The sequence below is a fragment of the Bos grunniens genome, chromosome 18 (genome assembly GCF_055505025.1).
Source record: "Bos grunniens cultivar Pamir isolate PY7600 chromosome 18, Bosgru_T2T1.0, whole genome shotgun sequence".
Taxonomy (NCBI): domain Eukaryota; kingdom Metazoa; phylum Chordata; class Mammalia; order Artiodactyla; family Bovidae; genus Bos; species Bos grunniens.
This window is the reverse complement of record NC_141182.1, coordinates 52,480,283-52,505,776: the sequence shown is the minus strand read 5'-3', so window position 1 is coordinate 52,505,776 and position 25,494 is coordinate 52,480,283. Positions and strand designations below refer to the sequence as shown.

The window sequence follows — 25,494 nt, the reverse complement described above, 5'->3', positions numbered from 1 at the left end:
CATTCTGGAACAATTTTTATTTTCTTCCCATAGTTCAAGCTTCACTTTTCTCTCCTATACAAGGTATTTTGTTGACAATAGCTTATTAGGATCAGATCAGATCAGATCAGCTGCTCAGTCGTGTCCAACTCTTTGCGACCCCAGGAATCGCAGCACGCCAGGCCTCCCTGTCCATCACCACCTCCCGGAGTTCACTGAGACGCAAGTCCATCGAGTCAGTGATGCCATCCAGCCATCTCATCCTCTGTCGTCCCCTCTCCTCCTGCCCCCAATCCCTCCCACCATCAGAGTCTTTTCCAATGAGTCAACACTTCGCGTGAGGTGGCCAAAGTACTGGAGTTTCAGCTTTAGCATCATTCCTTCCAAAGAAATCCCAGGGCTGATGTCCTTCAGAATGGACTGGTTGGATCTCCTTGCAGTCCAAGGGACTCTCAAGAGTCTTCTGCAACACCACAGTTACATGAAAAAAGAGGGGGGAGTGATAAAAGGGAAAACTGGGCTCAGTCAGGGGCACAGAATTCATCCAAATTGAACCCACTTATTCATAACACCCAAGGGCTTCATGACAGTAAGCACTACCTTGCAGCCACTCTAGAAACTGGAGAAAGAAACTTCTGGTCAGGCAAGCTGTCAGTGGTGCTCAGTCCGCTAGAGCTTTTTTTTTTTTTTTTTTTTTTGGCGCCATTTGGGCTCCACAACCATGTCTATCGAATATTTTCCCCTCTAGGACTCTGGGAAATTTAACCCAGATACTTAGAGTAGTATTCCACGTTTCCGTCCTAGAAGACTGGGCTGTAGTCTTCACTGCCCTAGGCCACTGTAGAAAGTGTTGTCCAGGCGCTCCCCTTAGCCACAAACACTTGGCAGGACCATGGACAGCGGTCTCCCGCGGCATTCTGGGAAGCACCTCTCTGGAGTTCAGAATACTCTAGGGCACTTCCGCCCAGAGGGCCCGGGCAGTGGATGTTGTCTCCTCCCGCATTCTGGGAAGTGTAGTGCTGGAACTCCGTGGTGTCCCAGGCACTTCCGTTCCCAAAGGGCCGTGACGGGGTATTCTGGGAAACATTGATCTAGGGCACCTGGTAGTTGCAGGCACTTCCGGCCCAGGCGGACGAGGTTGTGACTAACTCTTCCTTTGTAGTGATTGTCAGTTTCGCTTCCGGCAACTTTTCCGAACTTAAGAGTTGCTCTGCAAGCAGCAGCAAACCGGTTGTGGGTTTAAGGAGAAAAAGGATGTTTGAGGTGTAAGGACGACATTTTTAGTTCAATTAGACGGAGTCGGCTAGAGTTTGGGGAGATATCCTCACACGGAGTTGGGCGCGGGGCCCGGGTTGCAGTCCCTTCCATGCTCAGTTCCCCCAGCTAACCTCTCCCATCTGTTAGCTATTTTCTAGCAGTGTAATATTGCATAAATTTTATAATCTCTCTATGCCTGTTTGCACATCTATAAAATGGATTAATAGCAATTCTTTCCTAGTAGCGTTGGAAGCCCTTCTGTGGTTCATTTGAGCCATGATGATATTTCACAAATTCCTTTCCTTCCCCAGCCCTGACTTCATAAGGACTTGCACTGACGTGAAGGGAGTGGTCACTTCCTTGCAATACTTTGGCTACTTGAATCGAAGAACTGATTCATTTGAAAAGACCCTGATTCTGGGAAAGATTGAAGGCAGGAGGAGAAGGGGATGACAGAGGATGAGATGGTTGGATGGCATCACCAACTCGATGGACATGAGTTTCAGCAAGCTCTGCGAGTTGGTGATAGACAGGGAAGCCTGGCGTGCTGCAGTCCATGGAGTTGCAAACAGTTGGACTCAACTGAACTGGAGGGAGTGACTGACCCCTCGGCTCCTGGCCCAGGGCCCCATGTGAGTAGGACTTGGCATTCTTCTCCTGTAAAGATACTCGCACTATTTATTTGGTTGTGAGGGATGCCAGTAGTTACACCTTAGTTAAGTTCCAGTCTAAGGGCTTTATACAAATTACATTTAGGGTGACCAGATGAAAAGTGTTATTTACTGTTTAGGAATAGTAATACTTTTTAAAAATTACTTTAAAACTTTGATTAGTCTATTTTTAAAATAAACCAATAACAGAACTAGCTTTTATGAGAAAACGGTATTTCCAAAAACAAATTTAACAAGCGTAGCAATGTTTTACATTTTTGCAAATCTTTTTGTTTTTTATGAGAAAAAAAGCTGGATTTTCATATCTTCTGTTACCTGTGGTGATATATTATTTTGGTTGAAGTAATGACAAAAACCCAGCCCCACAGTTATAATTAAGAAAGAAAAGATTGATAGACTTTACAGGTAATGCTCACCTTTGATACTGCACCCAAGTTCCGTATGTGATAGTTTCTTAAGGTTATTGCAGTGTACAACCTGAAACCATCTCAGAGTATCTTCTTACTCTATTCCATTAAAATTCTTTGGTTTGTCCTGTACTTTTTTGAGTCTTTTTATCTATTTGTGGTTTTGTGAAATTATGCATCCCTCATTTGGAAAATACGAAATGACTGAGTTTTATTGATTTCATAATACCTTTAAAAAATCACATTTGTCCATACCATCACCCATCTCATCAGAAAAGTTCTATCTTTAAAGACCTGAAGTCTTTAAGCACTGGGAACCTGTCAAGCTCTTAGTGACACAAATTTTCCAAAATTCTGATACTTTTTTTTTTTCTTTTTCTTTTGGACACAATGCATGGCATGAGGGATTACCAGGGATTGAACCGTGCGCCCTACAGTGGAAGTGTGGTGTCTTCACACTGGACCATCAGGGAAGCCCCTTATAGTTTCTTGAAAGCATAAGTTTGGTCATTGGCAACAGATGCTGACAGTAACTTTCTCTGAAGTGCCAGTGCTCACTTCCAAAAGTTCTGCCAAATACCTGGATGTAACCAACTGTAGTTTCCCAGTTCTTTCAAGAAAAGGGTGTTGTCCATAAACAAATGCCTAATTTACCTGAGTTACCAGGTAAAATTAATAACTTTTACTGTTTCATCAAGTATATTCTTAAGCAAAACTATCACTGTTTTTTTCTGAGTGAACGGCAATTAAGAATACAATAACTGGGAATTCCCTGGTGGTCCACTAGGTAGGTCTCCGTGCTTTCACTGCTGAGCTTGGATTCAATCCCTGGTTGGGGAACTAACATCCTGCAAGCCATGCGGCACAGTTTTTAAAAAAAGAATACAATAACTGCTTACATATTTGGTAACCACTGTTTTATGACCAAGGGGCCAGCAACTTTAACCAACATTCTTATCTATCCATTCTAAATGTAATAGTTTGCATCTACCAGCCCCAAACTCCCAGTGCATCCCCTCCCACTGCCCACCCTCAGCCCAGCAACCACAATTCTGTCCTATGAGTCTGTTTGTGTTTTGTAGATAGGTTCATATGTGCCATAGTTTAGATTCCGCATGTAAGTGATATCATAGGCATTTGTCTTTCTCTTTCTGACTTACTTGGTATGATAACCTCTAATTGGATCCACGTTGCTGCATAAGGCGTTATCTTTATGGCTGAGTAGTATTCCATTGCATACATACATGTACCATACCATCTTTATCCATTCATCTGTTGATAGGCATTTGTTTCTGTGTTTTGGCTGTTGTGAATAGTGCTGCTATGAACATAGGGGTGTATGTATCTTTTTAAATGATAGTTTTGTCTGGGCATATGTCCAGGAGTGGAGTTGCTGGATCATATGGTAAGTCGACTTTTTTTCTGAGGAACCTCCATACTGTTTTTCATAGTGGCTGCACCAACTTACATTCCCACCAAAAGGGTAGGAGGAGTCCCTTTTCTCCACACCCTCTCCAGCATTTGTTATTTGTAGACTTTTTAATGATGGCTATTCTGACCAGCGCGAGGTAGTAACTCATTGCAGTTTTGATTTGCATATCTCAAATAATTATTGATGGTGAGCATATTTTCACGTGCCTATTGGCCATCTGTATTTCTTTTCTGGAGAAATATCTCTTTAGGTCTGCCCATTTTTCAGTTGGTTGTTTTTTTGTTATCGAGTTGTAGACATATAATTATTGATAATACTTTCATGATCTAAGACACGTTTCTTTAGAAACAAACCAGCACTAAATGTGTGGTTCCTGTATGTATCACATGGTGACTTTAATCATAATGATGATAATTATTAGCAGCTATGAAGCACTTACTAATAGGCAGAGACTCTAACGCTTTGCACATATCAGCTTGCATAATCCTCATATGATCCATCCATTACAGGAGAGGGAAGAGAGGCACAGAGAGGTTCCTTGAACAATGGCTTGTACTGAGGGTCACACAGCCAGGAAATGGCAGAGCCAGGAGTAAGTCTCAGCAGCCTGGTTGCATTGCCAGGCTCTTGGCCAGCACATCCAGCTTTCATTAGGATGCGAAGAAGACACACGTGCTGACAAAGCAAGAGACTTTATTGGGAGGGGACGCCCAGGTGGAGAGCAGGCAGCTAAGGGAACCCAGGAGGACTGCTCTGCCACGTGGCTCTCAGTCTCGGGTTTTATAGTAATTGGGTTAGTTTCCAGGTTGTCTCTGGCCAATCATTCCTACTCAGGATCCCTCCTGGTGGTGCTCATATTACTCAGCCAAGATGGATTCCAACCAGAAGGATTCTGGGAGGTTGGTAGGACATGTGGACTGGAGTCTTCTCTCTCCTTTTGACCTTTCTCGAAGTCTTCTGATTGGTGGCAGCTTGTTAGTTCTGCACTCTTTACCAGGACCTCCTGGTCCTGGTAACTCGTGCAAGTGGTTACTCTGATGTCTGGCCAGGGTGGGTGGTTTCAGTCAGTGGTTCCCCTAACAATACCAACCCCCAGCTGGTTGGTGACCCCTACCTTCCCTCCTACAATTTACTGTTTATATTAACATAACTACTACTACTACTACTACTAAGTCACTTCAGTCGTGTCCGATTCTGTGTGACCCCATAGATGGCAGCCTACCAGGCTCCCCTGTCCCTGGGATTCTCCAGGCAAGAACACTGGAGTGGGTTGCCATTTCCTTCTCCAATGCATGAAAGTGAAAAGTGAAAGTGAAGTTGCTCAGTTGTGTCCGACTCTTCAAGACCCCATGGACTGCAGCCTACCAGGCTCCTCTGTCCAAGGGATTTTCCAGGCAAGAGTACATAACTAGGAAGTTTTGTTGTCATGCCATTATTATTCCAAAAGATTCTTGCCCAAGTAAATGGCTTGAGTTTTAGAGGAACTTCCACAAGCACCCATCCACTCTTCCATCTCATCTAAAGAGAGGGTCAACAATTTCAGCTGTAGTTTCCTCACCTCACAAAAATCGTTGCTGCTCCCACCAGTCCTGGACTACAGCATCCTGACCGTCAAGCAATCCCATTCCTCTTCTGCATTGAAAAACTCACCTTAAATCGAACTTCTAATTATCAGTAAATTCCAACCTTGGCTTCCGGGCTCTGTGCACACCGTCAAGGTGCTGAAGCTCTGTGGAGGTGTTCTTCCTTACTGCGGTAAGCAATAAACTACGTTTCTGTCTCATTAACAAATTTTGTTGCCGATATTTGGGGAGCCAGAATTCGAAGCAAGTGAAAAATCCAGTGTTCCATAAGTTCTGTGTTAGGCAGCCCAGCCTAAGTTACTTTTATATTTCCCATTTCTTAGTCCACCTTTTGTCTTCCCTTAAAAAAATTGTTTTTTAATTTATTTTGGTAGCGCAAGCCTTGCTTTTCTCTCTTATACGGCTGCATTTTTTTAAAGTTCGCATTTACAGCATTATTTTCTCATGAGTTTTAATAACTGAATAAAACAGAAAGGAATTTGACAGGTCCAGCACCTGCGACTTTAAATCCGAACCTTCTCCAGTCAAAACCCAAGACAGCTAGTGGGAAGCAGGGGCGAACTTCATTCTAGGAAATGTAGTCCGGGAGTTGCGTGAAATCTGAGGCGCTTCGTGGGGATTCTGGGAAGTGTAGTCCGGGAACTGTGTATAGCCCAAGGCACTTCCGCTTTGGGAAGGCCAGGTTGGGGCCGAGATTGCTTCCCGGGAGGTGAGTTAACCCAGCGTCCCTGCAATCCTTGCCGGCCTCTGCGTGGGGCCAGCAGAGACCCGGTCCTCGCTCCTGGGGCAGGGAATCCTCGGCGATCGGCGGGGAGCGGCAGGGAGCCGCGGCGCTCCCCTGGAGTCGCGAGTTGGGGGCGGGCTCGCGTCCTGCGTCGAGTTTGAGGGTCTCCCGCGCTCTGCTCCCTCAGCCCTCCTCGGGGAACCAGGGGCCAGCTCTGTCGCTTTCTTGGGCAAATTATTGGGCGGCTTGTGTAATCTCTCTGCCTGTTTCCTCGGGTTAGTTCTTTCGTAGTGGTGGTCTTCTGAGGATTGAGATTATATTTGAAAAGAACAGGGCTGAGTACGGTAAGATGTTGGATGTTACCATAAAGTCCACTAAACACTCAGGCGCCCTGTTGTTTGGGAAGTTCCTGCGAGCGGAGATGGGGTCGGAGCTCCAGCAGCAGCCCCGCTGTCCTTTCCCTCGTCACTGACCGTGGGTTTGGTCCTGGATTCCTGGACTCTTTCTGGACACTTGTTTAGGAAGGAAAGTTGTTTTCAGCTGGATTCAGGGAAAACTCCTCTGTGGCTTATCCCAGACAGAGAAATTATAACAGCGGAGTCTGGCTGATTGTTTCTCAAAAGCCGATAAAGAGACCAGATTGGTGGAAAGGAAAGTTTGCTTTATTTTGGATGCTGGCAAGGAGAGGAATACCTGTCCAAAGACTGAGTACCCCCACCCCCAGTCAGTGGGCAAGATCTTTTATAGACAGAGGGAGGAGGGGACGACCTGCAGTAACAGCACAGTCAGCTGTGACAGTCATCTGGAAATTGATCATCAGTGGTCTGACTAGCATCATCTTAGTTGTTTTAGGTACAGCTACTCTTCACTTCCAGGGTTGGTTGGTTCCCATTTCATTGAGGCCAGTTCTTGGGATGGCAGCTTATGTCATGGCCACAGTCTGGTCATCATGTAGTTAACTTCTTCCACCTGGTGGAGGTTCCAGTAGCTAGAAGACAGCTCGCTCACAGGATACAACTCCGAATATTACCTATAGCCGCTGAGAAGGAGCTAAAGGTCCTTGACTGTGCTTAATGACCAAACTATTGATCATTTGTTCTCCTTGGACTCTTTTCCCTTTTTTTCTGCATATTCTCACTTCTCTGATTAAATTTCTTCTTTGGCTAAAGTTTGTCCACAGACAAAAGGCAGGCTGAGACTATAGGGGGGAGGGACCACAGGGTCCTGCTTCATTTCAGAGTGATCCTGCTCACAGCTTAGCACGGTGCCTGCAGCCTAGCCGGGCCTTAATTTTTTAAAATGCCTAGTATTGTGTAACAACTCTGTGTCATTAATTTAAATGAAGCATGATTTCTTAGTCTTAGGTTTTTATTAGTCATTGTTTACCTTCATGCATATTCTAGAAGAAACTTAGTCGAGTGCCTCCAGCTTAACAACACATGCAAGTAGTTAAGCTTATTAAGGAGGAAAATTCCTTGACCATTTAACCTTCATTAACAACAGCACAAATCACCTGTGAGACCACTTGTCCGAATTAGACTTTTTTCTGAAAGTGAGGGAAACTCAGGAGCCATCATCTGTGAAGTCAGTGTTTCCTAAGATCCGTCTTCTGTGGAAGTTTTATGAGTCTTAAGAGGACCTCTTGTCGGAAGCTGCAGGCCACAGGGAGTTAGGGCTCTGTTGTGCCCATTTATTTACAAGTAGACTGGACTGAGATCAGAGAGATTAACAGCCCGCTCAAGGTTTATGTGACAAGTAGAAAACAAGCAGAAAGGCCGGAATTGGATCCCAGACATTTTGGCCCCATTAAGTTGTTGGTGCTGCCTGTCTGCATCTCATTTCCTCTGATAGCCAGCCTCAGGAATACCCTGGGAGCTTATAAGAAACACTTAGGGTAGGGCTGTTTCTGGATTGTTCATGAACTCAGGCAGCTGGCCAAGGGGGGCCCAGGGAGCTGGAATCTAGCTCCGTTCTCACGGGGTATGTCATCACTGCGATTGCCGAGAGAAAGGGGACCCTCTTCCTGTACATTTAGCCCCACGTGCTCCAGCCATCCCGGCAGCTGTCTCACCGTGGCTTTCTTTCCCTTCCCCAGTTTTACCTTCCCAGAACTCGGCCTTTCCCCAGAAGGAAGAGGGAGAAAAAAATGACCAAACTCCAGGTGAGTCGGATATGCCTGTTTCTTAAAATGACATCTCATTTCACAAAGACTGGACATGGTTTTCTCCTGCTCAGGAAAGGTAAGAGGGAACCAAAGGCACCTGAGGAACTGTGTGACAGGCCCTTGCTTTTTATTTCCAAATAATGGTGTGAGAATATTTTTTTTAAAAAATACTTATTTGGCTGCATCAGGTCTTAGTTGCATCACATGGGATATTTTATTGCAGGACAGTCTCTAGTCATGGCTCCCGGCTTCAGTACTTGTGACCCATGGGCCTAACTAATTGCACCGCGACATGTGGGATTTGTTCCCCCACCAGGGATCAAACTGGAGTCCCTTGCATTGCAAGGTAGATTCTTAACCACTGGACCACTAGAGATGTCTCCAAAATTAATATTGTTAAAAAATAAAAAATAGCTCCCACATTATAAACATGTTTACAAATCAGTTTTCATCTTCCCACATTCCTTTTCATTTGTATTTACGTGTACAGATTTGTGATTACAGTTTCAGTACCGTTTTGGATTTTTAAAATTTGATTGTATAGCACCTGCAACTTAAATGGTCATATCACTTTCCATAATTTACCTAATATTTTTCCCTGTTCTCCATATTTATGTGGTTAATGAATTTCAAAGGGCTTCCCTGGTGACTCAGTGATAAAGAACCCACATGTAAGGCAGGAGACTTGGGTCTGATTCTTGGGTCGGAAAGATCCCCTGGAGAAGGAAATGGCAACCCACCCCAGTATTCTTGCCTGGAGAATCCCGTGGACAGAGGAGCCTGGTGGGCAACAGTCCATGGGATTGCAGAGAGCTGGACACGACTTAGCAACTAAAAAACAATGAATTTTACCATTTCAAAATGTTTGCAGTGACAGTTTTCCTTCATATAACCTTTCTTCCCAAACAGGAATTCTGAGTGCTCTGCCATTTTCTTTCTAAAATTTTCCGAGCTCATTTTTCTCATGGGGAGCCTCAAGTTTTGTGTCTAAATTGTCTAAAATATGGTTTAGTGTAACAGAATCCAACTGATATTGAACTCAGAGAAAATAGTTTTGTTTTCAGACAAAAAGAACTAGAGGTTTTTTTTTTTCCTTTGAGTAATTTATTTATTTGGCTGTGCTGGGTCTTAGTTGCAGCAAGTGGGATCTAATTCCCTGACCAGGGATCAAACCCCAGCCCCCTGCATTGGGAGCATGGAGTCTTAGCCACTGAACCACCAAGGAAGTTCCAAGAAGGACTAGATTCTGTAATTCTGAGTTACACGTGTATCTATTATAGTTAAGTGTCTGTTTTATTCATTGCCGTATGAATATATTTTAGAGGGACACACTTGAGTTTGGAGAGTCTAGTAGCATCAGGGACTTACCAGACATTTACTCTATGGAGCAACTGTGTAAGGATATGTGTCTGTGCTCAGTCGTGTCCGACTCTTTGTGACCCCATGGACTATAGACCCCCAGGCTCCTCTGTCCATGAATTTTTCCAGGCAAGAATACTGGAGTGGGTTGCCATTTTCTTCTCCAGGAGATCTTCCCGACCCAGGGATTGAACCTGACTCTCCTGCATTGGCAGGCGGGTTCTTTACCATAGATGCCCTGTATCTGCATTACAGCTAAAATACAGTTAGCTGTATTAAGATACAGTTAAAATACAGCTGCATTTTAACAGATTTGTGAGCTTTCAGTTTCCTATTAAAATCTGCTCAGTCCCCAGCTGACACCAGAGTTTCCATTGCCTGGGCTAGATCTTTTCAGGAGTTGGATGAGGGTAAATGGAGAGAGCCAGGAGAAGAGACTGCTCTATTCTGGGCCCTGAGGCCGAGTCGTGTAGACACCTGGCAGGGCCGGTGGCTGGAGGACTCCAAAAATAACACTCCCCTCACGTCCTGCCTTTTCTAAGTGCCTGCCTCTTCTTTGCCAGATGTGCCAACTAGTTGTTTAATACATCAGTGCTCAGGACTCCAGTCAGAGCAAGTGCAGAGATGAGCGAAAGCTTTAGGGAGATAGTCTCATTTGTTTATCTGTGGCTCTGCTGAGTCTTTTTTGTTGCTGCCTGCAGGCGGTGAGCGGGCTTCTCACTGCTGTGGCTTCTCTTGTGGAGCGCGGCCTCTGGAGCTCGGGCTTAGTAGTTACGGTACAAGGGCTTAGTTGCCCCGCAGCGTGTGGAATCTTCCTGGAACAAGAATCGAAACTGGGTCCCCTGCATTGGCAGGCAGATTCTTTCTTTTTTAAAAAATGTTTTATTTTGTGCTGTGCTCAATCGCTCAGTCATGTCGGACTCTTTGCGGCCCTGTGGTACGTTACTTTATTTACTGCGTCTTTGCTGTGTTCGGGCTTTCTCTAGCTGCGGAGAGCGAGGGCTACTCTAGTTTTGGTGCACGGGCTTCTCACTGCGGTGACATCTCTCGTTGCAGCGCAGGGGCTCTAGGCACGTGGGCTCGGTGGTTGTGGTGCACGGGCTTAGTGCCCAGAAGCATGTGGGATCTTCTCGGACCAGGGATGGAACTACTATCCCCTACCTTGGCAGGTGGATTCTTTTTTTTTTTTTTAACTGGAAGGATAATTGCTTTAGAGTATTGCATTTGGCAGGTGATTCTTAACCACTAGACCACCAGGGAAGTCCCTCAGTTCAGTTCAGTCGCTCAGTCGTGTCCGACTCTTTGCGACCCCATGAATCGCAGCACGCCAGGCCTCCCTGTCCATCACCAACTCCCAGAGTTCACCCAGACTCATGTGCATCGAGTCAGTGATGCCATCCAGCATCTCATCCTCTGTCATCCCCTTCTCCTCCTGCCCCCAATCCCTCCCAGCATCAGGGTCTTTTCCAGTGAGTCAACTCTTCTCATGAGGTGGCCAAAGTATTGGAGTTTCAGCTTTAGCATCATTCCTTCCAAAGAAATCCCAGGACTGATCTCCTTTAGAATGGACTGGTTGGATCTCCTTGCAGTCCAAGGGACTCTCAAGAGTCTCCTCCAACACCACAGTTCAAAAGCATCAATTCTTCGGTGTTCAGCTTTCTTCACAGTCCAACTTTCACATCCATACATGACCACTGGAAAAACCATAGCCTTGACTAGATGGACCTTTGTCCCTAGAGGTGCATATTTTTTGATAGACAGTTGCTACTTCTTGGAACTTAACCTAAGGAAATAACCAGACAGGTTGGCTGAGGTCTATATGAAAATATGATTGATTGTTTGTTTTTGCAGCATCTTCAATAGGTTTAAATCCTTAAATTTTTGTATCATTTATTTGGAATGATTAAATGTATTTTTCACTTGGGCGAAGTACCAGGCAGACACAAATAATGATAATAGGAATAGTGGTGGCTGACATTTGTTGAATATTTATTTAATGACACGTGTCAGGTACTATCCTAAATCTTTTGCACATTCTCATTTAATCCCTTCAAGTACCCTATGGTGAGTCGCCTTTTTATTTTTAAAAAAAGTAATTATTTATTTGACAGCATTGGATCTTAGTTGCAGCATGTGGAATCTAGTTCCCTGACCAGGGATTGAACCTGAGCCCCCTCTATTGGGAGTTCTGACTTCGCCACTGGACCACCGGGGAAGTCCCTGATGTTCTTTTGTGCAGATGAGGAGATTGAGGGATTGAAAAGTTAGGTGACTTGTCCAAGACCGTAAAGTTAGAAGTGGAGCCAGAGAGTATGAACTGAAGCATTCAGTCTCCAAAACCTGTGTTCTTCACCTTGGCACTGAACGCTGCTGCACTGATAGATACGGCACGCTCCTGAGACAGAATGAACTATATACCTGCCTCCACTCGAGGTGCTGAAGGCTGGTTAGATGGGCAGGCATTGACAAAATTGTGGTACTGCCCACTCAGAGGAGGAGATGGGCACTGTTAAATACTATTGGGAGCCAATGAACTCAATATTTCTTACAAAACGTGGCACTTTCAAATTGTAAAATGCATGTATACCATGATTGAAGGACGACATTTCTAGAGACACGACCATACAAAGGGCGCTGTGTTGCGTGCACGGAAGGTTTTAGAATTTTTCTTTTTCATTCCTTCCTCCACCATCCCCCTCCCACTCCCTGCATCTCTGGTGTGACTGTGGAAGGGGAAGAGGAAACTGTCTCCTAAAAGGAGGTTCAGGTCACTTAGAATCTGGAACAGCTTCCCATGTGTCTCCTCCACCGTCTCCGTGCTGCTCTTCCCTCAAAGGCAGTTGGTTGTAGGACTGAGGCTACATGTGTTTGGTGTCGTAGGAGGCATTGACCTTCAAGGATGTGGCTGTGACCTTCACCGAGGAGGAGCTGGGGCTGCTGGACTTGGCCCAGAGGAAGCTGTACCGAGACGTGATGCTGGAGAACTTCCGGAACCTGCTGTCCGTGGGTGAGGATGGCGCCCTGTGACTTGGCATCACCCCCGTAGGGTTCCCTACGTCGGCACTACTGACTTTTGGGGCCAGATGATCTGTCATGGAGACTGTCCTGAGCATTTTAGGATGTTTAGTAGCGTCCCTGGCCCTCTGCCCGCTACTTCAAGACTGGGACTCCTCAGAAACCAGTTTTCCAGTCCCTTTGGAAAACAGAGACAAAATGTTCCTAGTCTTTGTTCCAAGGTAAACATTAGTCTTTTGTAAATGAATTGTGTGAACAGTCGAGCTTGACTGCACCTGGCTCCTTATTTCATATTATAGCTTGCTTTTTTTAAATCCCAAATTTAACCCTCTCCTTGAAACTTCCCCAGGTGGTCCAGTGGTTAAGAATTCGCCTCCCAATGCAGGGGGTGTGGGTTCGATCCCTGGTTGGGGAGCTAAGATCCTACATGCCTTGCAGCCAAAAAAAAAAACCACACAAAAGCCTTTCCTATTATATCTTTTGTAAACTTGTGGGTCCTGATCCATCGGTGCATCATGAAATTAGTAAATTGCTTTAGCATTCTTACCATAATGTAGAATAAAGTAGCAACATCAGAGCCCCTCGGCCAGAATGGTGCACATTGTAGCGGTAACTGCAGTGCTTACAGTAAGGAGTGTGGGAGTCTACAAAGGATGTGATGACCACAACGAGAGCCAGGTCATTCTGGCTTTTATTTCAGTAGTTTGTGTGGGGTAGTCACTAAGGAGACTATATGTATTTTTCACAGTGGGTCTGATGAAAAATGTTCATCATGGGATTGGAACCAGAATTGTTCAGTACTTCCCCCCCCCTTTTTTTTTCTCAGGGCACCAGTCCTCCAAGCCAGACATGATATCTGAGTTGGAGAGAGAGGAGTTCTGGATGACAGAGATCCAGCCCCAGAGAGGAGGGTGTTCAGGTGAGAACAGCGCGGTCGGGCCGTTCCCCGGCGTCTGTCTGGAGCATCTGTGTCTTCTCCATGCAGCAGCCAGAGCGGCCCTTTGAAGAGCTCAGTCACCGCACAGTCTGGCGCTCCGGTCCTCCCGCGCCGCCCCCAGCATCCACTCCACTAGGAAAAGGCCGCTGTGTTTAAGGGCCCCCTCGCCCAGCCGTGCCGTCCTGCACTTCCCTCCTGTCACATCCCCTCCCATGTCCTCTGTTCTCACATCCGAGGTTTGTGTTTGTACACAAGGATCGTTTCCTCTTTTTCCTCTGGCCGGAAGGCTGCTAGCCCACAGACCTCCGACCCCTCATCCTCTGCTCAGAAGGTGTCTCACCCACGGCCTTCCCTGGCCGCTCCTTTTACTCTTAATTCATGTTTGTTTGATTTTTTGGCTGCGCTGTGCAGCATGTGGGGATGGAACCCGAGCTCCCTGCAGTGGAAGCAGAGGGTCTTAACCACTGGACCACCAGCAGAGTCCCTGGATTCTGTATGAGTTTTCGGATGAATTTTCCTATTTCTGTGTTGGGATTTTGACAGGCATAGCGTTGAATCTGTAGATCCCTCTGGGTAGCACTGGCGAAGCAGTATTAAATCTCCCCATCTGTGGACCAGTGTTTTGTAGCTTTCAGTGTACAAGCCTTTCACCTCCTTGGTTCATTCCTAAGTATTTTATTCTTTTTGACGGTATTATAAATGGAATTTTTTTCTTTGTTTTCAAATTGTTCATTGAGGATAGAAATGCAACTAATTTGGGTTTTTTTTAATTGCAGTATAGTTGAGTCACAATGTTGTATTTTCTGTTGTAAACAAAGTGATTGAGATATACATGCACACATTCTTTTCTACATAATTCTTTTCCATTTTGGTTTATCACAGGATATTAAATACAGTTCCCTGTGCTATATAGTAGGACCTTGTTTATCCATGCTGTATATAAAAGCTTTATCTCCTGACCCTGGACTCTCAGTTCATCCCTCCGTCCCCCCATGTCCCTTCACAGCCGCCACTCTGTTCTCTATGTCCATGTTTCTGTTTCATAGATAAGTGCATTTGTGTCGGATTTCAGATGTCACACATAAATGACATCGTGTGGTATTTGTCTTTCTCTTACTTCACTTAGTGTGATAATCTCGTTGCAGCCACGTTGCTGCAAGTGGCATTACTTCGTTCTGTTTACGGCTGAGCAGTATTCTATTCTGTGTACGTGCTCACCCCGCATCTCCTTCATCCGTTCATCTGTCGATGGCTGTGTGCTGCTGTGAATATAGGGGTGCCTGTATCTTTTTGAATTTTCGTTTTGGCTGAATATATGCCCAGGAGTGGGATTGCTGGCGCATATGGTAATTCCATTTTCAGTTTTCTGAGAAACCTCCCTACTGTTTTCTACAGTGGCTAGAAATGCAACCGAATCTTTGTATGTTAACATTATACCCTGCTGCTTTGCTGAATTCACTTACTGGTTTTAGCAGTTTTTTTCTGTGTGGAGTCCATATTCCCAGCCAGGCAGGCAGTCACCTCACCCTCTCTGCCCCTCTCAGGTACTTAAACAATCACATGGCCTCAGTGACGTTTTCTACATTTCAAACGTGACATTTATAGAAGTCACAGATCTTGCAGCTGGGTCAACGAGGCGGCTCTGTGTAGGAACAGAGAAGTTACAGAAATGAACCTTCTGCCATTCTAAGTTTAATTTGCATACTTTGGTATTACTCTTAATTTGTCCTTAGTATTATAAGCACCACCTTGTGGATTCCCCGTGGACCAGTAGTGAGGCCTGCGTGCTTTCACTGCCAAGGGCCGGGTTCATTCCTGTGGGTGATGATTGAGGAGGAAAAAGATCTGTACCCTGAAAACTAGTCCCTGTTAGCGTTTCCATGGACCCCTAAGCTGCCTGTTTGCCATCTCCTGGCAAGTGCAGCATCTACTGCAGAAGTGGAAGAATCTCATACAGAAAATCAGTTAATTCCAAACGTGTGAATGTGATTAAGATAATCATATACAAAAGCGCCAACCTGAGGTATACATGATAAAAATGAGTTCAGTTTTAACACCCATCTTTTTTTTTTTTAACTCCACCAGAGAATTTCCATCATCATGTCTTCTGTTTGATTTCTTTCATCAATATCTTACAGTTTTCAGAGTACAGATGTTTTTCCTCCTCAAGTTTTTTATTCCTAGGTATTTTTTTTTTGATGCAGTGGTAAATGGGATTTTCCCCTTAATTTCTGTTTCCGATCTTTTGTTGTTAGTGTAGTAGGAATGCAAGAGATTTGTTGTATTAATTTTGTCTCCTGCAGCTTTGCCGAATTCATTGATGAACTCTAGTAGTTTTCTGGTAGCGTTTTTAGGATTTTCTGTGTATAGCATGGAGTCATCTTAAGCCGGGTGGCCTCCTCAGTGATCTTCTGTACCTGCGTCTCAGCTTCTCTGAAAGTGTTCACCCAGGTGCAGCAAGTGGTGCTGGCCACAGCACAGATACCACCTCACTCAGCGGGAAGATAATCGAGGGCCATCCTGTCAGGCAGGCTTCTCAGGTGGCTCAGTGGTAAAGAATCTGCCTGCTAAGCAGGAGACGTGGGTTCAGTTCTTGGGTTGGGAAGATCCCCTGGAAGAGGAAATGGCAACCCACTCCAGTATTCTTGCCTGGGAAATCCCATGGACAGAGGAGCCTAGCGGGCTGCAGTCCATGGGGTCACAAAGAGTCGGACACGATTAAGCAACTAAACAACAATCCTATTAGCAGCAGCCTCGACCAGAAGGTCCACATATTTCTTTAGGCAGCTAGTGTCATAGCAACGGAATCTGCAGTCTCTTCAAGAATTAAGGTTTCTGATCACAGCCTCACTTACATCTACTCTTAATCAGGGAAGTAGGGCCCTGCCAAAGGAAGCGGATCCTGAATCAGGAAAAGCCTCCCGGTAGGCCCTTTCTAGAGCAGGTAGGGGGCATGGTTATGTAACTGACCAGCATTACCCAGCTGTGTGCCACCATTGAGGCATCCACAGGCCCGAGGAGAAGCATAATCACCCCAGAGAAAGAGGAGCCTTGTCAGGGCACAAACCACTTCTGTGAAGATGGCCCGTTAGTAGATTCATTTGTAAAAACCATTATCTGTTTGTTATCATTCAAACCAGGGGTCTGTTAACTTTTATATAAGGCTAGGACAAAATCTAAATTCCAGTCATTACCCCCTTAGCTGTGGCCTGGGGGGTGCAAGTGACGGTATAATCTCCCCAGGTCAACGCCCGAGTAAAGAACAGGATTCACGCTTAGTTAAAGCCTGGATCCGGCACGTTGGGCTGAGGCAGTTGTCTACCCTGGTGTCAGCTGCCTCTCGCCTGTGTCACTGTGGTCGGGAGGTCCCCAGCGTACCTTCTAGTTTCCCCGAAGGGGCAGTGGATAAGCACACTTGGTGAGGCCCTTTCTGAAGGGGCATGAGGGCTGCTTTTCTTCTTCCTGATTCCAAATCAGAAGGGGGGAGAAAATTGGAAGTGTTAATTTGAATCAGAGTTAGATATTTGAGGAAACCAGAAAAATTCAGGATCCAGGCCAGTTTACACATATGTGAAAAAAGCTCCAAGACAATTAGCAGGAGTAGAATCTAATAGCCACAAAGGTAAAACCTTTTTTTTTTCTTTATAGTTACTCCCCCACCCTTTTTTCTTTAACCAAAGATGATTGCAGTAAAGCTCATTTGTTTGTGTTAAACTTGGCCTGATTGTTTATATAAGCACAGCAGGAAAGGTGACTGATCACATTAAATCTTTTCTAAGATTGCTTTCCTGGAGGCCTGAAAGCCAGGTACCAGCTCAGTTGCTCCAGGCAGTTCCTTGAAGCTGTGTGAGCATGTCCAAATCTACACCCGTCTCTCAAATACGATATTCCAGTCAAGCCTGGGTAAATGATGGTGTTTCAATTTGTGTCCTGTCACCAGGAGAACAGATTCTTACTGAATTTATGTGAACAGATACACTGTCTGGAAAATAAGGATAGTCACTGAGACTTCCTGAATTCTGGAAGGATCAGTTAAGGATAAAAAATAGATGTCTCGGGGCTAGATGTCCAACGGCTAAGACTCTGCTGTCCATGCAGGGGGCCCGAGTTCAATCCCTGATCAGGGAACTAGATCCCACATGCTGCAAGTAAGAGCTCACATGCTGCAAAGAAGACCTGGTGAAACCAAAGAAATAAGTAAATTTTTTTTTTTAAAGTAGATGTCTCATCTTTGCTAACAAAAGTATATTTTACCAGATTGCTGTTAAGTCATAGGTAACCTAAGAGAAAAAGGTCTCTCTAAATCTGGAAAAACAAACAAACAAAAAATAAATAAATAAATCTGGAAAAACAAAAAACATCAGAGCATCCTCCCCAGCCTCTGTTGTCCCATAATTAACACTTAATTCTGCTTGAATTTGTTTTTCCCATTAATTCTTTCAACGTTGCCTGATGATTGAGGTCAACAGGGCAGCAATCCTTCCAAGAAGTTCGTAGGGTTTTCATGTGATTTGCTGGTTGATGTGGGTGCCTGTATCATTAGAGACTGGAAGGTGCACCCCAAGCAGGAAACTCAGTCTCTAACAGTTTCTTTGCCACCATGAGGGCTCTGGTCTTGTGGCCGGGAAAGGCTTTACCACCTGGAAGACATCCTGCCTAGTGACCCACAGTGAGGGCCCCTTGAATGAATCCCCGCTGCTGCCGAGTAGTCAGAGGATCCACAAAGAGCAGGTCTGAGGCCTCTAGGGACAAAGAGTTTTTGTCCTCCCTAGAGGCCTGTTTTACTTTTTCTTTTAAATTTTTTTAAATTGAGGTAATTAACATTAATTTCAGGTGCACAACATAATGAATCAACATTTGTATACGTGACAAAATGACTGAGTCTAGTTAACATCCATCACCACATGGAGTTTTTTTTTCTTGTGATAAAAACTTTTAAGGTCTCCTATCTTAAGGTGTCCTCTCAGCGACTTTCAAATATGCAGTACAGTATTATAACTGTAGTCACCAGGCTGTACAGAGAGTTTTGACTTACAGGTTTTTCTTAAACGCACTGTGGTGAGTGAAGGAATGCAGACACCAACAATGGGGTTTTCCAGGGAGCTGGAAAGATCAAGCAGCCACCTGGGGTTTTTCCTGGAGCCCTGACTATCCCTTGAATTTACAGCCATTGTTCGTGCGTCTCAGTCTGATTCAGGAGCTGGGTGTTGCCAGGTGACAAGTATGTCAGGGTGACAGAAGTCTGGCATTGAGGGGTCGCTCTCTACAAAAGCAGAGTGCACTTCATCCACACACACCACACTGAACAGATGCTGCTGCTGCCTTCATGTAAAGGTCAGCAAGGGCGCTTCCCTGAGACTCGGGTGCAGTCCTTTCCGTCTGAGCCTCAGTTTTGATGACAGACAATGTTTATAACATTTCAAGCCAGGACACACAATTTCAGGAACACTTGCAACATGTACCACCAGTCCCCAGAAATGGCGAGAAAGACAGTGAACTCAAGAGTGGTTCTCCTGACGCCGTGCTTGTGTTTCTTCTTGACCCAGAACACCCTCAGAAGTTCTGCTTGGGGATCTTGTTGCTGCTACTGATGTGATACGAGACAGAATTCAACGGAGTAAATGTGAAGATCTAAATGGACTTAATCATCAATTCATGAAGCATCCCGGGCTTGTTATGAATAATAAGACACCCATTTCACCCTTAGGGCTCTGAAGCCATTTCAGGAACAGAGACCAAAATATTAGAACAAAGTAAAAAACCAAGTATTGGAACAAAAGACACTCCCATTTTCTTTCCCCTTAGGAGCCGTGAGCCAGGAACCATGGAAGACAATGAAACACCTGTTACAAATCACCACTCACCTATAGCATATAGTGTATAGGAACTGTATGTCCGCTTTTTCAGAAGTGTTTTTTTTTGATGCTATATAAATGGAGTTAATCCCACTTTCCAATTACTTCTATTACATCTGAATATATTTTTGTATAATTTTATTTTCTTGTGCAGCAAAAGTTTAAAGTGAAAACAGATAGAGAAAACTTCTGACACAGACCTCAGAAGGGAGCAGAAAGAGTGCCCCAGATTTTCGTACCATCTTGTAGCTTGTGACGTTCCTCTATTCACCTATTCTAAACGCATTTTTGTATATTCCTAAAGACTTCTCTTTATGTAGATTCATAACCTTTGCAAATATATTCTTTGCTTTCCTTCCCAATCTGTATGCCTCTTGCTTCCTTCTGCGTGAATGCGGGTAGAGATTATAGGGGAGTCTGCGTCCACACAATATGGTTACTGAAACAGTATATTAACAATCACTTGTTGGGGGTGGGGTTCTCCTCTGTTTTATTCATCTTTGTCCTCTTCTCATTCTTTTGGGTAAATCACGTGTGTTGGTGTCACGCTTCCGTGTCTGTCTTGGCTTCTAGCGGCTGTTTTTCAGTCCAGACCCTCCGTCTCTTCCTTGTCTGCATCCACCAAGGATATGGGCACATCTCACTCTCAACTGATCCCAAACAGCACTTTTTAAAAATTATTCAATTTTTTTCTACTCCCCTGCCATACTTTTTTAAATGTGGCTTTTTCTTCATTGATGTTCTCTTGGTTTCTGTAGACCTTTGTTTTTCGGATGAAGGCATTTTCCCTAGTCGCTTACTGAATGTTTCCATGGCGGGAGCAACGGCTTGGTGCTGCCTGGCCCACCATCTTGGTGATGCCATGCTCTCCTTCCTTAATTCCTTATTCTTTCCCTTTCAGGAGGCGGGAATCACGAGATGGCAACTGTTCAGGACACAGGAGTGAGGTGCCTTTCACGGGTAGAGCTTTCATGCTGGCAAATCAGGAGACACGTTGTGAGCAAATCAACTAAAAGCCAAGACTCTGTGATAAATACTCAAGAGAAGAGTTCTCAGTCCCCCAAACAACATAATTCCCCTGCAGGAGTGTCCGCTCAGGCTTCCATGGAAGGCAGCTGTTTCGTGACTCTTATAGAGGATCATTCTGATATTATTGAAAATCAAGAATTTCCAACTGGGAGAGCTCCAAATTCCTGGAGTAAACTCTGTCTGAGCGAGACACAGAATTACCAGAGGGGTTGTCAGCTGACTTCCATGAAGAACAAGATCTGTATGTTTGCTCCATGTGTTGACTTTTTCCCACGTATCTCCCCCCACCATGACGACCACACAGTGCCCCAAAGAGAGAAGGCTCAGGGCACGAGAGAGTGTGGCAAAGACCTCCTCAAGGCATCACCACTAGCCCAGCGAAGCATCGTTGAGGCTGGACTGAAAGCCTACCCGTGCAATGAGGGTGAGAGAGGACTCGGTGACCGCACCAGCCTGGAGCTTCATCAGCGGCTACACTTGGGCGGGAAGTCCCCAACCCACAGGACGCCCAAGAAGGACCCAGCTCACGGCTCAGCACGCCCCACTCCGCCGGGAGCCCCCCCGGGGACGAAGCGCTACTGGTGCCGTGAGTGCGGGAAGGGCTTCAGCCAGAGCTCCAACCTGCAGACCCACCAGCGCGTCCACACCGGGGAGAAGCCCTACTCATGCCACGAGTGCGGGAAGAGCTTCAACCAGACCTCGCACCTGTACGCCCACCTGCCCATCCACACCGGGGAGAAGCCCTACCGCTGCGAGAGCTGCGGCAAGGGCTTCAGCCGGAGCACCGACCTCAACATCCACTGCAGGGTCCACACCGGCGAGAAGCCCTACAAGTGCGAGGCGTGCGGCAAGGGCTTCACGCAGAGGTCCCACCTGCAGGCGCACGAGCGGATCCACACCGGCGAGAAGCCCTACAGGTGCGCGGACTGCGGGAAGCGCTTCAGCTGCAGCTCCAACCTTCACACGCACCAGCGGGTGCACACGGAGGAGAAGCCCTACAAGTGCGAGGAGTGCGGCAAGCGCTTCAGCCTGAGCTTCAACCTGCACAGTCACCGGCGCGTGCACACGGGCGAGAAGCCCTACAAGTGCCAGGAGTGCGGCAAGGGCTTCAGCTCCGCCTCCAGCTTCCAGAGCCACCAGCGGGTGCACACGGGCGAGAAGCCCTTCCGCTGCAGCGAGTGCGGGAAGGGCTTCAGCCAGAGCTCCTACTTCCAGGCCCACCAGCGCGTGCACACCGGGGAGAAGCCCTACAAGTGCGAGGTGTGCGGCAAGCGCTTCAACTGGAGCCTGAACCTCCACAACCACCAGCGCGTGCACACGGGCGAGAAGCCCTACAAGTGCGAGGAGTGCGGCAAGGGCTTCAGCCAGGCCTCCAACCTCCAGGCCCACCAGAGCGTCCACACCGGGGAGAAGCCGTTCAAGTGCGCCGCGTGCCAGAAGCGGTTCAGCCAGGCCTCGCACCTGCAGGCGCATCAGAGAGTCCACACCGGGGAGAAGCCCTTTAAGTGCGGTACCTGCGGCAAGGCCTTCAGCCAGAGGTCGAACCTTCAAGTCCATCAGATAATTCACACGGGCGAGAAGCCCTTCAAGTGCGAGGAGTGCGGGAAGGAGTTCAGCTGGAGCGCGGGGCTCAGCGCCCACCAGCGGGTGCACACGGGAGAGAAACCCTACACGTGCCAGCAGTGTGGCAAGGGCTTCAGCCAGGCCTCGCACTTCCACACCCACCAGAGGGTCCACACGGGGGAGAGGCCCTACATATGTGACATATGTTGTAAGGGCTTCAGCCAGAGATCACATCTTGTTTACCACCAGAGGGTCCACGCAGGAGGGAATCTATAGGGGTTGGGGGTGTGGAACCGGCCTCAGTGAGAACCCACCTCTTCACCTCTGTTGGAAAAGTCCTGTCCCAGGGATCATGGGAGGTTCCTGTGGGCCTCGGAAGCTCCGAGGCATTTTCATGGGAAAGAAGTTGTAGAAAGGCAGTGTTTGCAAGTTTCAGCTGGGAGGTGACCTCTTTGTATTCTATAAATATGGTCAGTAGTTACACCAGAACCCTGAGGGCCCTCTCAAGATGTGACTCGAGAAGAATCATTGCCCTTTTCCTGGGAGAGAAGGCTTATACATGAAGGTTTTCTGGGCAGGACTTGAACTAACAGAAGTATAGTGCAGACGGTCAATGCCAACTGCAGGGTGCCCTGCGCACAGGGTGGGCTGTTGGTCGCCACTCCGGCTCTACCGTGTAGAGCTGTGTGTGGCTTCTAATAGGTCCCCGGCGATTACTGAACCAAGTGGAGAAAAACCCTCTAATCAGGACAGATATTTGAAAATTCTAGTCCGTTCCCTAAATTGTAACAACATACTCAAGAGGAATCCTGCAAGTCGCCTTAATAAAATTAATTTCAGGAAACATTCATTGACAGAATCACATTAATACTGCCACCCCCAACACTATAGATTTGGACAAGGCTTGTGAATGGCCACCACCCTCCATCCAGCTTCAGTCATATGTATGGAATTACCCATTGTGAGCAGTGTAATATTGAGTATCATTAGCTTGTATTTTATACACCGAAAAAGACTTCTTATTAGTCTAATAACATATTACAATTTATATGATGGGAAATTTTGTACCCAAACTTGTTACGGTAGGGTGTTACTGTAACTGAAAGTGTTAAAAGTAGTTACTAGTAACAAGTTTCTTAGTAAACTTGAATTGTTAATAATTGATTTCTTTGTACGGTTTCCATTCAGATCCTGGTCACAGTGTCTTTTCTATGCATGCCCCTTCGTCCACACTTCTTCAGGCAGTGGGTTTGGCAGAAACCAAGGATATTGTTGGTCACGTTCCACCCAGTTGTTCCTTCCCTAAAAATGGGGTGGGGTAGACAAGAATGCTTTTGGATTGTGAGATCTCATGTACACAGCATTCTGTGTTCAAGGATTGAACATCTTAGTGAACATTCACTGGTTAATATATATCAAAATACTCTGACCTGGCAAGTCCTAGCAGTAGGGGTTTTGCTTACACAGAGGAAGATCGTCTCACTCGTTCAAGGGGCCTCCCTAGTGGCCTGATGGTCAAGAATCCACCTGCCGACACAGGAGATGCAGGTTCAATCCCTGAGTCAGGAAGATCCCCTGGAGAAGGAAATGGCAACCCACTCCAGTATTCTTGCCTGGGAAATTCCAGGGACAGAGGAGATGGGGTCACAGAGTCGGATGCGACTGAGCATGCAAGGAAAATTGTACATAAAGATGCTTATACTGATTTAAAAAGGGGTAGGGGGGATGAAATACTTACATAAATATATTCTAATAATACACAGCCATGGAAAATATGTTACAGGTTGTGATGACAGGAAAAAAGATGTTCATGAGAAAACGAGGTGAGAGTTCCTGGTGTAGTCTAGGTCATTAAAGGATGTATATACCTAATGATGTGATCAAGGGCACGGAGGTGTACCCAACCGTGTGATCATGGGCACTGAGATGACAGGTGGAGCGGTACTGATTAATATGCTACCTGGTTTACTCCAGCAGAGGTTGGGATGGATTTTCTTTACCTTTTTGAAAAATTATTTTACAGTGACCATTACCCATTTTACCAAAGCAGTAAAACTGGGACAGCAAAGTTACTGAATGAAAATCCCTTAAGTGCTTTATCTCACAGCATGTAAACCTGTGTCATGGATGTACACAGAAGGGTGTTCACCGTTAGCATCACTGGTAGCAGCACACGCTGCATTCATCAGCTGGATCTGACAGAACAATCTGTGGCTTATCCCTTCGGTGGAATATGATACAGCATCAAACAGGAAAAGGTAGATTCACAGTTACTGACATTAGTAGGTATGCAGAATATCCTGAGGAAAGTGGGCAGAGGCAAAGAATTCTGTATGAAATGTTTCACATAATGCCCTCCTTTTAAAGGTAACTAGATCATATACATATATGTCACAATAAAGAGACATCACAGATACCTAAGGGCATTATTGTAAATTTTTAATTTTTTGAAATTAAAGTGTTTTAGAGCATTTTAGTTCATTCTAAACACTCAGAAAGAAGAAAAATAGAAATCTCATATATACTTTTTGAGTAATGTGATTACAAGCAAGCCTATTTATCTAGTAGCTGAACTGAGAACCCAGGGGGCCTTGGCCTGTCTTTACAAATCGGCAGGGCCTCCAGTATGACCACATCACAGTAACTGGACTGGACAAGGGGCTGAGTCTGCTGAGAAAAACCAGCAGATGCACTACGGCCTTTGCTGATCTGACCGTGGAAGTAACACTGTCAGCCAGTCTGTAGAAATAGTCACAAAAGCCTGCCAGGATCAAGGGGAGGGGATATGGACCCCACCTGAGGTGAGGAATGTCAAAGAATTACCAAACATAATAAGACTATCATACATTGCTACAACACTTTCTAATAAACAGTTCATTCAAATTCCACAGTTACCCCTATATATATACACACACACACATATATATGTATGTATAACATTTTCCCCCTATTTCTGGATGTAATCTTGTGTCATAATCTGCATTTGATTGTCATGTTCTTTAGGCTTTAAATCTGGATCCATTCCACAGCCTGCCTTTGCCTTCCATGAAACTCGTCTTTTTGAAGAGCACAGGCTAGTTATTTTGTAGATGTTCCTAACTGGGGCTTTGACTCCTCATAATTAGATTCACGTTAAACATTTGTCACGTGAGTGTTATGAATGATGCATAGTTCCCAGTGTGGTAGGACAGGAAACACAATGTATCTGTTACATTAATGATGGTGACTTCGGTCACTTGGATACACTGATAACTACTAGGTTTCTCCAGCTGTGAAATTGCTATTTGCCTTTGAAATTAATAACTAATCTGTGGGGACGTCTTGGGGACTGTGTAACAACTACCTCATCATAACCTTCACCTGCTAGTCTTTGCATTCATGAATATTCTTGGAATCAATTATCACTTATAATGATGGCAAAAGGATGACTTTCTTACTCCCTCATCCCTTTTATATTTAGGAGTTGGTGCTCTGCCGTTAGAAGAGCTCTCCCCTCTCCCCCATGGCTCTCCCTCAGTA

At 45.7% G+C, this 25,494-nt stretch overlaps 2 protein-coding genes across 10 annotated transcripts in view; one reads left to right on the top strand and one right to left on the bottom strand.

The window, feature by feature from the left end:
* Positions 1–23,139, top strand: ZNF235 (zinc finger protein 235). 6 transcript variants are annotated; one of them, XM_086352965.1, is made up of 6 exons: positions 1–1,244; positions 1,548–1,868; positions 8,149–8,214; positions 12,457–12,583; positions 13,418–13,510; positions 20,285–23,139. In XM_086352965.1, the coding sequence occupies exons 2-6, from the start codon at positions 1,686–1,688 to the stop codon at positions 22,249–22,251; spliced, it is 2,436 nt and encodes an 811-aa protein (XP_086209091.1). In that variant the 5' UTR covers positions 1–1,244; positions 1,548–1,685; the 3' UTR covers positions 22,252–23,139. The 6 variants fall into 6 exon arrangements, with proteins under 6 accessions (XP_086209091.1, XP_086209093.1, XP_086209096.1 ...); XM_086352967.1 differs by lacking the exon at positions 1–1,244 and having other exon boundaries at positions 1,742–5,501; XM_086352966.1 differs by lacking the exons at positions 1–1,244; positions 1,548–1,868 and adding an exon at positions 5,697–6,038.
* LOC147354000 (uncharacterized) overlaps positions 14,274–25,494 on the bottom strand; it is a 39,236-nt gene continuing 28,015 nt past the window's right edge. The window contains exons 3-5 of one of the 4 annotated variants that reach the window (XR_015146158.1): positions 16,907–16,990; positions 15,946–16,095; positions 14,274–15,170 (exon numbers count right to left, since the gene is read on the bottom strand). Coding sequence is in view for 2 of the 4 variants with exons in the window: in XM_086353040.1 (XP_086209166.1) it covers positions 15,137–15,170; positions 16,907–16,990 (118 nt within the window). In the remaining 2 variants the exon portion in view is untranslated. Of the gene's footprint in view, positions 15,171–15,945; positions 16,096–16,284; positions 16,412–16,906; positions 16,991–25,494 lie in introns of those variants that run through there. The other 3 variants (XR_015146159.1, XM_086353040.1, XM_086353042.1) reach the window with 3 other exon arrangements.

Bases quoted from the DNA above. Each gene is read 5' to 3' on its own strand.
- ZNF235 (XM_086352965.1), top strand. From the start codon at position 1,686: ATGACAGAGGATGAGATGGTTGGATGGCATCACCAACTCGATGGACAT. The intron at 1,869-8,148 runs GTGAGTAGGACT...TCCCTTCCCCAG, and splicing joins CTCCTGGCCCAGGGCCCCAT to TTTTACCTTCCCAGAACTCG. The intron at 13,511-20,284 runs GTGAGAACAGCG...TTTCCCTTTCAG, and splicing joins CCAGAGAGGAGGGTGTTCAG to GAGGCGGGAATCACGAGATG.